Source organism: Trachurus japonicus, chromosome 13 (assembly GCF_045865225.1).
Source record: "Trachurus japonicus isolate A0001 chromosome 13, Traja_1.0".
Classification (NCBI taxonomy): Eukaryota; Metazoa; Chordata; class Actinopteri; order Carangiformes; family Carangidae; genus Trachurus; species Trachurus japonicus.
The window spans coordinates 39,908,939-39,920,966 of NC_140919.1; the positions used below are offsets into that span (position 1 = coordinate 39,908,939).

The window sequence follows — 12,028 nt, forward strand, 5'->3', positions numbered from 1 at the left end:
GAGTTATGTAACAATGTGTCGACATGAAATTACATTTAAATGTGAAGGAGGGCGTCAAATGAAGGCATGTGGTCTGAGGGGGGCTCGGTGCGTCTCTCTGATCCATCAGTGTCAGTCAACACGTGAATCAGTTCATTCATTCACTCGACAGAAACATCTCTTTCCCATATAGTCAGGTGCAAATATGACTTGACCCCAAAAAAATTCTAACAAAAGGTTTCTCAGTTGTTTTTTATAGTATTAGATGTCCTTAATAACATACTAAAAGTTTACCAAAATTTGACCACTAGAAAGGTGTTATTTTCAAGATGGCGTCCAAGATGGATAGGAAGCCTGAGGAGACACCACAGGTGAATAGGGTAAAATTTTTAACTAACAGATATCACCATGAAACTTCCCAAGTTTATCACTTACATTAAGACAAATATTTTTTGTATTACAAGTTTTGTCAAATTGTATGTGTAAATATGTAAATGAGGCAATATCTAATTAAATATGTGCTAATTTGCATATCCGAAATCTGAACAATACTGTCACCAGCCCTAAAAATTCGAGTTGGTCGTGTTTTTAGGAGTAAAATGTTGTATAAATCAGGCTATGAATGATATATCAACAATCCCCTCTGTAAAAACCTTCAGAATATAGAAAGGGATCAAACTGGAAGGTTTGGTGTCTGTAAGTGCTGCTGAAGTGGAGATTTCGGGCTCTTATACAACATTTTACTCCTAAAAACACGACGATATTTGAATTTTTAGGGCAGCTAGTATTTTCTCATTTACAGAGTGATAAAGAGAGATATCCAAAATCCCCTCTGTAAAAACTTCTGACTCTAGTATGTCAACAAAATAAAACAAGAATTTTGAAAGTGGCTTTTATCCATTGTTCAGATTTCGGATATGCAAATTAGCGCATATTTAATGAGATATTGCCTCATTTACATATTTAAACATACAATTTGACAAAACTTGTAATACAAAAAATATTTGTCTTAATGTAAGTGATGAACTTGGGAAGTTTCATGGTGATATCTGTTAGTTAAAAATTTTACCCTATTCACCTGTGGTGTCTCCTCAGGCTTCCTATCCATCTTGGACGCCATCTTGAAAATAACACCTTTCTAGTGGCCAAATTTTGGTAAACTTTTAGTATGTTATTAAGGACATCTAATACTATAAAAAACAGCTGAGAAACCTTTTGTTAGAATTTTTTTAGGGTTAGGTGTTTTTTTTTTCATATATGCACCCGCCTAATAACGGAGGTCGACTTCATACTGTGATATTTATATACGTATTCTTGGACCAGTAAGCTGTTCCCTACCCTAAAATAAGGAATAAAAAAAACACAACCCAAATCATTTTTCCTTCACAAACAGTCACGTTAAAAACAAAACAACGGTTTCACATTAGAGAAACACGACGACACGACTGCATGAAGAGTAACAACAGAGAAATCAGTGCACTGAACATTAAATAGAACAATAATAACTAAGAACAAAATGTGGAGTTTCTACATGAATGTCATTTAAGGCAACTGCTACTTTTTAACCTGACTGTTGGCAAAGCTTGAACTCAGAACACACAAATTATATCAAAACTAGACAGAGACAGTAAAGTCATGAGAACTACAAAATAATGTTAAACCCTTCTAAGTCAAATCCTGAACAGATTATTCACCCGTCTGGCAAAAAAATATTTCCTTTAATCTAAACTGGGTGGTGTGAAGTCAGGTGTGTTAGCTAGCCGTGGAGGAAAAACAAACAAGTGTGAATTAAAACTTTGGGGGCGAGGCTGGAAGTGGCTGTAGAGGGGAAGCACTGCCGCCGCCCAAACATTTCAGTGTACAGACTTAAGCAAAACAGAAAACAGACAAAAAGAAACAAGATGGCTAGAACTACCTAACTGCCCCTGCTCTATGAAGAGCACCAGGACAAATAATAACACTATCTGGTCATTTGTTTTTATTTTTTTTATGTTTTATTGTGTTATTTTAAATAAAGAAATATATACACATTATAATATATACACATGGTAAAGAGCTGTTTCTAACTTCTCTTCAGTGATTGCTTTGCCTGAGGTGATGCTTTGTCAGGTATATTTATATTTATATATAAAAAAGAAGAAAAGTCCCTGGTCACTTTGTGCTCTAATAATTGTTCTACAGACGATCAGCAGTTTACAAGGCTCTTTGGTTTGAAGGTGGGTGGATTGATTATCGGACTTATGTCACGGAGCGATCAAATCACTCCTGACTAAAAGCTTGAGGTGCGTTTCCAAGAGAAACGTGCTGGGATGTAAAGGGGCGGTGAGCGGAAAGCTGCAGCGTGGTGGAGCGAGGCCGAGTCCCCCCGGCGGTCGTCCATCGGGATACGAACCGACGAGGCGACGTAGTAACTCTGGGATACGGAGCTCCGGTGGAGGTTGGAAGGCTTCAGCAGGATTGAGGCTGAGAGGGAAGAACAGGAGCAGCTGTTGTGGTGTGTGTGTGTGTGTGTGTGTGTGTGTGTGTGTGTGTGTGTGTGTGTGTGTGTGTGTGTCTGAAGTCACGTCCTCACTTGTGCACGTCCAGGTACTCATCACCCTTTACTCCAGTGTGCAAACACAGAGACAGAGACAGAGACAGAGACAGAGACAGGAGGGGATGTGTGAGAACGTTAATGATCTGATCAACAGGGGGAAAAAAAGTTTTATGTTTGTTTGTTTATTTTCACATATCAAAGTTAAAAAAGATATAACATATAAAATCCAAAACAATGTGAAGGAGAATGCCAAAAAACCCTCCAGGGGCTTGTAGGGGGCATTCTCCGACTACAGTTCTAAGCTAATGAGCATAGCTACATTTGTGAGGTACAAAAATCGTTCATACATAATAAATACAAACATGGTTTAACATGATTTAACATTGTACAATGCAATACAAAAAGCTTGATAAACATATGATAAGAAATATAAAATAATCCCAGTTTAGATAGGCAGACCATGTGGAAAGTATTGACTAGTTAGCAGGAGAGACTGGTTAGCAGGAGAGACTTTAGTGCCTAAATTGTTGTAAAGATAAATCAAAAAAATGTACAGGTAATAAATTCCATATTCTTGGCCCACGATAAAGTATACAGAACTGTGATTGAGAGGTACAACAATATTGGGTTCTAAGGTGACAAGAGTTATGTGTGGAATAGGTGTGAAAGGTGTGTGAATGTTTGGTTGTAAGATGATGATCTACCTGGTCACTGGGAGGTTGTTTTTCTCCGTTGACGCTGAGGAGAGTGGCTTCTTCTGTGTTGTCGCTCTTCATCTCCACCACTATGTTATCTTTCTTGGACTTCTCTTTGGTGCTGCAAGACCAAGGAGTCGGACACGTTCAACTTAGAGATGTATTGCTATATGCTATGTGATTATTAGAGCTGCAAAACAGTAAGATGTACTGTACAGTGGCATACAAATGGTTTGGGCAACACTGGTCAACATGTCTGTTAATGTCAACAGTTAAGCAAGTGGAAGATGTAATGATCTCCAAAAGGCACAAAGTTACACATGAAACACTCCTTTGCAATATTTTAAGCAATATCAGTGTATTGTTTTTGTTTCCTACAGTTTTAGAGTGAAAAAGTGAAACAAAGCAGCAGCCTGCAAAAAATGGGGAACCCAGCAGACAAGATATTTACTATTTACTGTACACACTGTGATAGTTTCCAAAGGGGGGGCTTCTAGATACTAACTATGCAGGGTGGCCAAACCTTTGCTGAGGGCCCTTTTCCTTTTCTGTTGTTGTGAAAATGTAAAAGATGAAAATAAAAAAAAGGGAATGTATCATCTGTAACTTTATGCCTTTTGGAGATCATTTCATCTTCCACTTGCTGAACTGTTCACATTAACAGACATTTTGACCAGTGCTGCCCAAACTTTTACATGCCACTGTATATTCTTGTGTATCAACATTCAGAGGGAGGATGCTCAGTTATTCATATGAAAAAGAGAATTTCATGTAATTATGTGCATATTCCATCCAGTGCTTTAGTTTTTTAATGATCATTTTTTACTTTTTAAGCTCAGTCAGTCTGCACAGTGAACCTCTGTTTTCACATCTTAGCCCTACAGTACAACACTGTGATGTAGATTTGAACCACATCTCACAGCTCTAGCGATTATTGTTTGTATGCTTTTGCTTTATTACATTTTTTTTTACACATTAAGTCACTCTCGTCACACTCACATGTCTTTCTTGCCGGCTCGGCCACAGATCTTGCCCTTTTTGTAGAGGAAGTAGAGCACGGCCCCCAGGATGGCCAGCAGCAGGATGCAGATGATGATGACCGCAATGATGACACCGCTGCTCTCTGGTGGACGACACAACACACAACAACAGGCAACAGGGTCACTCTCTCTGGTGAAGGTGGGAATATGAACGGATGGGATGACGGCACGAGAGGCCCCCGGAGAGTCGGCTTCAGGAGGTGCGTCGGAGCAGGCTGTGTGGCATTCACCGGTGTGTGTGTGTGTGGCAGAAGGAGCAGTGGGGAGCGTCCAGAAAAGAGTGCAGCTCTAGCATCATTCAGATGATCTAAACCTGGCAACGCTAAAGTCATCCAGGAGCAGGAGGAGAGGTGTGCTCTTACAAAAAGCCAGTTTCATGCACAGGAAGAGGTGAAGATGAACTATTCGCTGATAGTTTGAGGTATTGCGCATTGGGGGTGGAGTGGGTGTGGGAGAGAGAGGGGGGGGGAGGGGGTCGGGGGGTTGCTGTGGAGGAGAAGTGGAAAGAAGCTTTTTTTTTTTTTTTTTGCCTTTGAGCTTGAGAAGTGAAGCAGCGCATCATACAAACCTTTCTTGATTCTCTTTGGTGGAGCAACCGTTTCTGGTTTAACTGAGAGAAACCACAAGAGCAGAGTCATGAGCGGGCGGCTGGGTGTATTTTAGAGACACACACATTGACGCAGAGGCAGTTTAGATCTTCAGCAGAGGCGTGAACTGACTACAATCAATGTTTAGCTCGAGAGGGAGCTTATCTGTTATTTGAAACTAAACATCTACTCGGACCGTGGTCAGCGGCACAGCAGTCACTTCCCAGAGCAGCAGCGGGGGCCGAGTTTAATCTCATTTTGAGAGGCCTTTTTTTTTTTGCAAGAAACAACAACCCAGGACCAGCTTTCCTCTGAGGGGCTGGATATTTCCTGGCATGACGTACAGTAGTAGAGGACAAGAGGGACGCAGAAGGAAGAGAGGGAACACACACAAGGCAGTGGGCGTAATGGGAGTCAGGAGACCGGCTCTGAGTGCATTTAAAGCATCAGCTGCTTTCTGCAGCCACACTGATTTCACGTGTGTTTGCGGCCGGGTGCTGTGTGTGTAGCTGCACGGCCTAATGCTAACAGGAAGGCTCATATTTCATAATGCTCCTCTTTCCAGAAGGTGAAACATGTCAGCCCTTTTTTATTTAAAGGGATACGTAGTTCAACCTTTTGGCAAATTGGCCCATTGCTATAATCCCTATAGTTTTAGGAGTAGGTTCATTACCTTTAATTGTCGGTGCAAGCTGTTTTTAGAACGGCAGAGCAGAGCTGCGAGCTGCTCAGAGCTACGCTACGGAGTGGTTTATTGGTTTCCCAAGAAATCCCATTAGAGATAATAATAATAAAACGTTATTAGTTGTTTTCGAGACAAATGCAGAATTGCATGAATTTACCTGGAAAACAACTCTGTCTCGTAATGTTCCTTTATTATCTCATAGCGTGGTGAATGTGCAGGTCACAACTTGTCCACCAGAGCGTTTTGGAGTTGTTGGATTGTGTATTTGATGAGTTTGATGAAGAAAACCAAGAAATCCCATTAGCCTCCGTAGTTTAGCACAGCTTGCGGCTCTGCTCCGCCGTTCTAAAAATAGCTTGCATCGACAATTAAAGGCAACAAACCTACTGCTATGACCATAGGGATTACTGTACAGCAATGGGCCAATTTGCCAAAATGTTGAACTATCCCTTTAACCAATTATTTGGATAGAAACCTTCTCTCATGCTCTAAAGTTTTAATTTCCACATCATTTATAAAACTCATATTAAAATGTCATAAAAGAAGTTTAATCATAATGATAACATCAGGTCGGCAACAAATGAGTCAATAAGACACCTCACAGGCCTCAGTTATATTACTCATTTATAACTATAAATACTTTGTGGTTACCACAGAGATTTAATCAGAGCGATCTCTACTCAACACAGTCGTAATGACCTTTCAGTCATGCCAGTGTGGTAATCACTGCAGCCTTCACGTGCACTCTACTTTTCTTTACTCTCATTCTTTCGGCCTGACTCACCAGAAAATTGCAGGGCTTTTATTTCTAAATGTGATTTAATTAGATTTAGTGATGTTGTAAACTGTCTGTAGCTGATTTGAGTCTTGAATCGACTGCCTGCCTGTGGTCTTACCTGTGCCAGAGGAAATGGTAGTGCTAGAAGTAGGAGTAGGAGTAGTAGTAGGATTGGTAGGAGTAGTGGTTGTGGTGGCTTGTGTGGTGGTCTGTGTAGCTGAAAACAGGTAGAGGCACATAAGGGAAGACCCTCCCTGTTAACACACTGGGGAAGGGGAACATTGAACAGCCACGAAGCTTCACGTTGGAAACCACAGTGACAACAACAACACAACAACAACAACTACAACAACAACAACAGCAACAGTGATTGTGAAAGGTCCAAAAATCACAGGCAAGAAGTCAACGCACACGACGGCTCTCGAAGTACAAATAAACAAAAGGCACGACACAGACGAAGAGCAGAAGGAAAGGGGGGAAGTGAGGAGGACCACAGATAGAGACGTACACCAAGAAAAAATAACACAGGGTGGGGGACAGGAAAGACAGGCAGCGGGGCAGGAGAGGTGGGAAAGGGGGGGGGGCTCACTGGCTTTGATGGTGAAGGCCACAGCGTCATGGCCGAACTCGTTGGAGGCGTTGCAGAAGACGGTGAGGTCAGAGGTGACGTCGACGCTGACCGCGCTCTGGACACCTGCCTCGGTCGGCTTCTGGGGCGTCGACTTGAGGACCTGAAAACGAAAAAGAGTTATAGAGGAAAAGGCGGGGGGTCAACCGGCAGGAACCCCCCCCCTCCGACTGCAGCTCTCACAGGCTGAGGCAGCTCACAGCACAGGGGGCTCTGGTAACTTGTTGTTTCATCACAGTCAGAACGAAAGTGGTGAAGATGTCGCACATGAAACGAGCTGAACATTGATGCTGAAATGCTACCCTTTGATTGCAAATAGCTATCAAAAATAGCACTTCACAACATTTATTGTCAGATATATGCACTTTAATATCTCACCACCACTCGTTCCTTCCAAATGATGCAACCATTTTGTAATGTATTGTATTTGTATTATGCTTCATCATTTGTTTTGCTGTTGTCTTTTACTGTAATTGTATTTGTGCTAAATCTGGCATATTTACAACAAATTATTAGGGCTGCCCCCAAATAGTCGACCAAAAAGTCATTAGTCGACCAAAATTTCATTGGTCGTGTCTTGTCAAAATTAAGTCATAATCAATATGACTGAACCAAAGTCTTTACAATATAAAACGTCTCTGACTGAACTGTATATGAAAGGCTATAGGGCTTTTAATTTGAAGGGCCAGATACAGGACGTTGTGACACTCACTCACTCGCTGTCGGTCGATTAGTCGACTAATCGCCCTAAATGACGACTATTGGTCAACCAAGAATATCTTTGGTCGGGGGTAGCCCTACAATTTTTTTTTTTTTTGTATGTTCATGAAAGAGTCCCATTACAAATAAACTAATAAATGAAATGAAAATTGCATACATTTTTTAAAGATATTTTAGCCCCCCTGTAACTCCAAAAAGGCACGGATGACTCTGAAACTTCTCCCAACCCTTAGTCGACATGAGGGTGAGTAGAAAATGAGTGAAATTTGAATTTTGGGTGAATTATCCCTTTAACATTTAGGTCTGATCCCGACATGAAGCTTCCCTCTGCTGTACCTTTCCATCAGAGGTGCTCCAGGTGATGCTGGGAGCAGGGAAACCTTTGGCGAGGCAGCTCAGTTCTACAGAGCTGCCCTGACTCTCCTCTATCTGTGTGTTGTCCTGCGTCATGACCTCTGGTGAGCCTGGAGAGAGAGGGGAGCAGGAAATAACCTTAAAATGATCAATAAAAACAACTATAAAGTACCTGATGCAAACACACAAGTGCTGTATACTTTTCTTTAAAAAAAAAATGAGGAAGTATAAATGCAAAACAAAACCAACATAACCAAAAACAAATCACATTATAATAATTTCTTAAGAATATTAGATTGATTAACGAGATTAATGAGTCAGTCACTGGACTCACCCTTCACATCAACACTGAGCGTGCCGCTGGTCTCCATCCCCTCGATCTCAGGGACGGTCACCACACACACGTACGTCCCTGCCGTGTTGAACGTAGCGTCCTTCAGCATCAGTGTGTGACCCTTCGCTACCTCCTGTCCATTCTGCACACACCAGGGCAGAGAAACACACATTCAACACACACACCTAAAATGATCTGACAGTGAAACAGTGATTAACCCTCAGTTGTGCTGGAATCAATCTCTACACATCATTTCAAATCCCCTTTTTTAACTTAGTGGTCAAACTAAGTTTTGAGAATTCTTTACATTAACTGATGTGTGGCATTGTGACAAAAACATAAAGGACTAATAAGGAAAAAATAATAATTTGTATTCTTTGGGTGTGCCAAAAAACAAACAAAAGTTAATATTTCGACTTATTATCACACTGGCTCCATGTTAGACTCACACACATGGAAACAAGAATAATAAACTCCAACAGTAATGGCTGAACCTTAAGCTTTTGTGTGCATTACAAATTAGCTAGTCAGTAAATGAGTCTCAAGAAAAGAAAAAAAAGAAAAGTCAAAGTTGAGAGGTACTAGTGGTGGGAAAACCAGAATAAAAATATTAATTCAAAATCTTACTTCAGTTTTAGCATCAGGATATGCCTTATGTGCCCAATTCAAAGTACTCCATCATACAATATGTAAAAAAATAACTAATAAAAAATATTACCTGCTACAATTTGTGAATTTCCCCCAATGCTCATTAAAATCTTATATTTATCTGCAAATAAATATTCTAACAAATATTACAGCAGAAAATTAACTAACATTGCTTCTCTCAGACAACTTATGCAGCATCCAGGGCCCCAACAGCATAGCAACAGAAAGATGAATATATCAGGAATATATATAGGCCTATATATATATATAAGACTATAACAACTTCTACACCTTGTTCTGTAATAACATAAACAAGAATGGTGTTTTGTTTCTTATGGGTGAACCTGTCTGTCAGTCTCTGCCCACTTGTATCCTGCAGTCTCACCCTCTTTCCTCTGACTTCACACTGAAGACAAAGCCCACCTTCACTGCCAAGGTTCACTCGCAGTACACTCATTACACAGTGACTACACGTGTAAAAACTCATTGTTCACGCTTTGTGTGTGTGTGTGTGTGTGTGTGTGTGTGTGTGTGTGTGTGTGTGTGTGTGTGTGTGTGTGTGTGACCTTAAACCAGGCTGTGTGTGTCGGGAGAGAAGAGAGGGCGTTGCAGGTGGCCTTCAGCTCCCCTCCTTGAGCCATCACAGTTTGTTTAGGCTCCACCACAGCAGCATCGAGATCTACACACAGAAAACAGAGAGAGAAGTTACAGTAAATAATCAGGTCGGGGACACTCTGTTTCCATGGTGATAAATCAGATAATTTCACATTTCCTTACAGTTGACAGACAGGTTCATATTTGTCGAGATGCTCTCAAAGCTATGCAGGTCCAGAACGGTGCATTCGTAAAGTCCATTGTTCAGACGGGTGACATCTTCCAACAGCAGTGCTGTCTTGCCGTCAAAAGATTGTCCGTCCTACAAAAGAACAACAACAAAAAAACATGAAACTTTTAACTCATCATAGCCAAAAGTGTGTTCAATGTAATACACTTCAAAAGCTCTGGAGGAGCTGAGACAACATGCTGCTTACATGCGTGATTGTAATGTCGACTGGAAGATTTCCATTGCCTTGGCAGTGAAGCTCAACTGTGTCGCCTTCCTTGATTTTACCCTTTGGCGACTCCACCCACATGTTTACGGCTGTGGAGGGGTCTGAAACAGAGGATTCAAGGTCAGAGCAGAAAACTCACCTTCATATTGTACATACTGTGGAGGAAGGAGAGTCTGTGTGGGTGAGTATCTCTCATCTTTTGTCTCGTGATGAACAAATGATTATGAAAATGCAATGTTCAGATTACATTGCCTAAAACCTTTTATAATCATAGAGAATTCATAATAGTGTCTCGTTAATTTGTTCTAATCAAAGACATAAACTTTGTTTTAGTCACTGTCCTCATGTTATTTCACGCTGCAGTGATGTTAGAAGAGTAAAAACATCTCTAAAGGATCTAAAGAATCTTCATAACACTTATGAGAATTATGAGTTAAAGTTAAAGGGACAACGAGGAGTTTTGGAAAAGCGAAGCGTTTTCACACTACATTTATGAGCCTCCGCACCGTGAAATTCTTTGCCCAGTGCAAGACAGACTCATGTTTTCATTTATCAAGAATTAAAGTCAGAGGTTCAAAGACGATCACATACCGTCGTAGTTCCCACCATAAACGGAGATTCGGCGGCGTTATTCTCATGACTCGCCACGAAACCGAAAGTAAAGAAACACTGGTCGGCTCGACCAGCATTTCCACCACCACTAATAATAAGATAAGATAAAACGATATATTTATCGAAAATGGGCCCATTAACAAGTGTGGGTAACGTAGATTCATCCACATTAATATGAGACTTTTTTATTGTCGTGGAATTTTTCGTTCTGCCGCTGGATTATTGTTATTCTCATGACTCGCCACGAAACCGAAAGTAAAGAAATGCTGGTCGGCTCGCCCAGCATTTCCACCACCACTAATAATAACAAAATAACGATAGAGAAAAAACGATATATTTATTGAAAATGGGCCCATTAACAAGTGTGGGTAGCGGAGATTCATCCACATTAATGTGAGACTTTTTTATAACCAAATAGAAACTCCTCGTTGTCCCTTTAAAACCAGGTTTAAACCTGAAGTTGACCTGGTAACCTCAAATTCAGCCTGGTAGTATAACCTCTAGGTATCTCTTAGCTGGGAGTACTCTTGACTAGTTTATGAGCTATGACTCTGCTAATGTAACTGTTTGTTCTATATAACAGACTGTGATGTTGGGGGTTTGATTGCTTTATGGGGGTTCCAAGTGTTCAAGGATATCATTGTAGAGTTGTTTTAAATAGATGAAACATTCAGTATTCAGCAGAGTTTTATTTCTATAGGCTCTAATTTTGTAGACCAGGTGCAGCCGAAGCGCAGCGCAGGTGATGTGTCCACACACACTTTGCACTTTGCAAGTTTCATGCACCGTGCAGGATCTCCTCTTTCCCACCTCCGTTGAATCAAATCTTCACCAATCACATGAGCTCCTCACCTTTAAATGTGCTGCAGGCGAGGCGCACTGCAATTTTGTCATTTTATATTTCGACGTCACGTGTACAAAACTATCGCTGCACCAAGCTGAATCCGTCGACACCTCCCCCTCCTGCGCCGGTCTAACAAATTGCCAAATTGGCTGCGTGCGGTGTTGCACCGGACGAAATTAGCACTGCGCGGTCTGCGCCAGGCTGCTCCACCTTGCGCTGCGCCACAAAGCTAGATCTCCATATGTGAAACTCACAGAGTACGTGGATGTTCGCCCGGATGCTCTCTGTCATCCTGGTTTCTCCAGGAACGAGGTAGACGACCTCGCAGTAGAACTTCTCGTCCTTGTCCTCCTTCTTTACCTTCATGTTCAGCTCACTCTTGACTGAGAACAGACTACTGGATTCAGTGGTGATGGAATGCACTATGTCCACCTCTGGAGAATGAAGACATGTGCAGGGATGAAAGAGAGGGAAACCGAAGGAAATCACATTAAGAACAATCAAACATCGAGGAGAAATCTGTTGCAGATGTTGGT

The 12,028-nt window shown here is 41.3% G+C and overlaps 1 protein-coding gene across 2 annotated transcripts in view; it reads right to left on the minus strand.

Annotated features, from left to right (window-relative positions):
• Nucleotides 1-1,971: 1,971 nt before the first annotated feature.
• The window catches only part of mcamb (melanoma cell adhesion molecule b), a 46,046-nt gene continuing 35,989 nt past the window's right edge, over nt 1,972-12,028 (minus strand). Inside the window, exons 6-18 of one of the 2 annotated variants that reach the window (XM_085796531.1) lie at nt 11,747-11,926; nt 10,016-10,137; nt 9,762-9,900; nt 9,551-9,663; nt 8,337-8,478; nt 7,985-8,112; nt 6,890-7,031; nt 6,419-6,517; nt 4,819-4,860; nt 4,210-4,333; nt 3,220-3,331; nt 2,540-2,577; nt 1,972-2,487 (exon numbers count right to left, since the gene is read on the minus strand). In XM_085796531.1, the coding sequence (XP_085652657.1) occupies nt 2,548-2,577; nt 3,220-3,331; nt 4,210-4,333; nt 4,819-4,860; nt 6,419-6,517; nt 6,890-7,031; nt 7,985-8,112; nt 8,337-8,478; nt 9,551-9,663; nt 9,762-9,900; nt 10,016-10,137; nt 11,747-11,926 (1,373 nt within the window). In that variant the 3' untranslated portion in view covers nt 1,972-2,487; nt 2,540-2,547. Of the gene's footprint in view, nt 2,583-3,219; nt 3,332-4,209; nt 4,334-4,818; nt 4,861-6,418; nt 6,518-6,889; nt 7,032-7,984; nt 8,113-8,336; nt 8,479-9,550; nt 9,664-9,761; nt 9,901-10,015; nt 10,138-11,746; nt 11,927-12,028 lie in introns of both variants that reach the window. The other variant, XM_085796532.1, reaches the window with a different exon arrangement.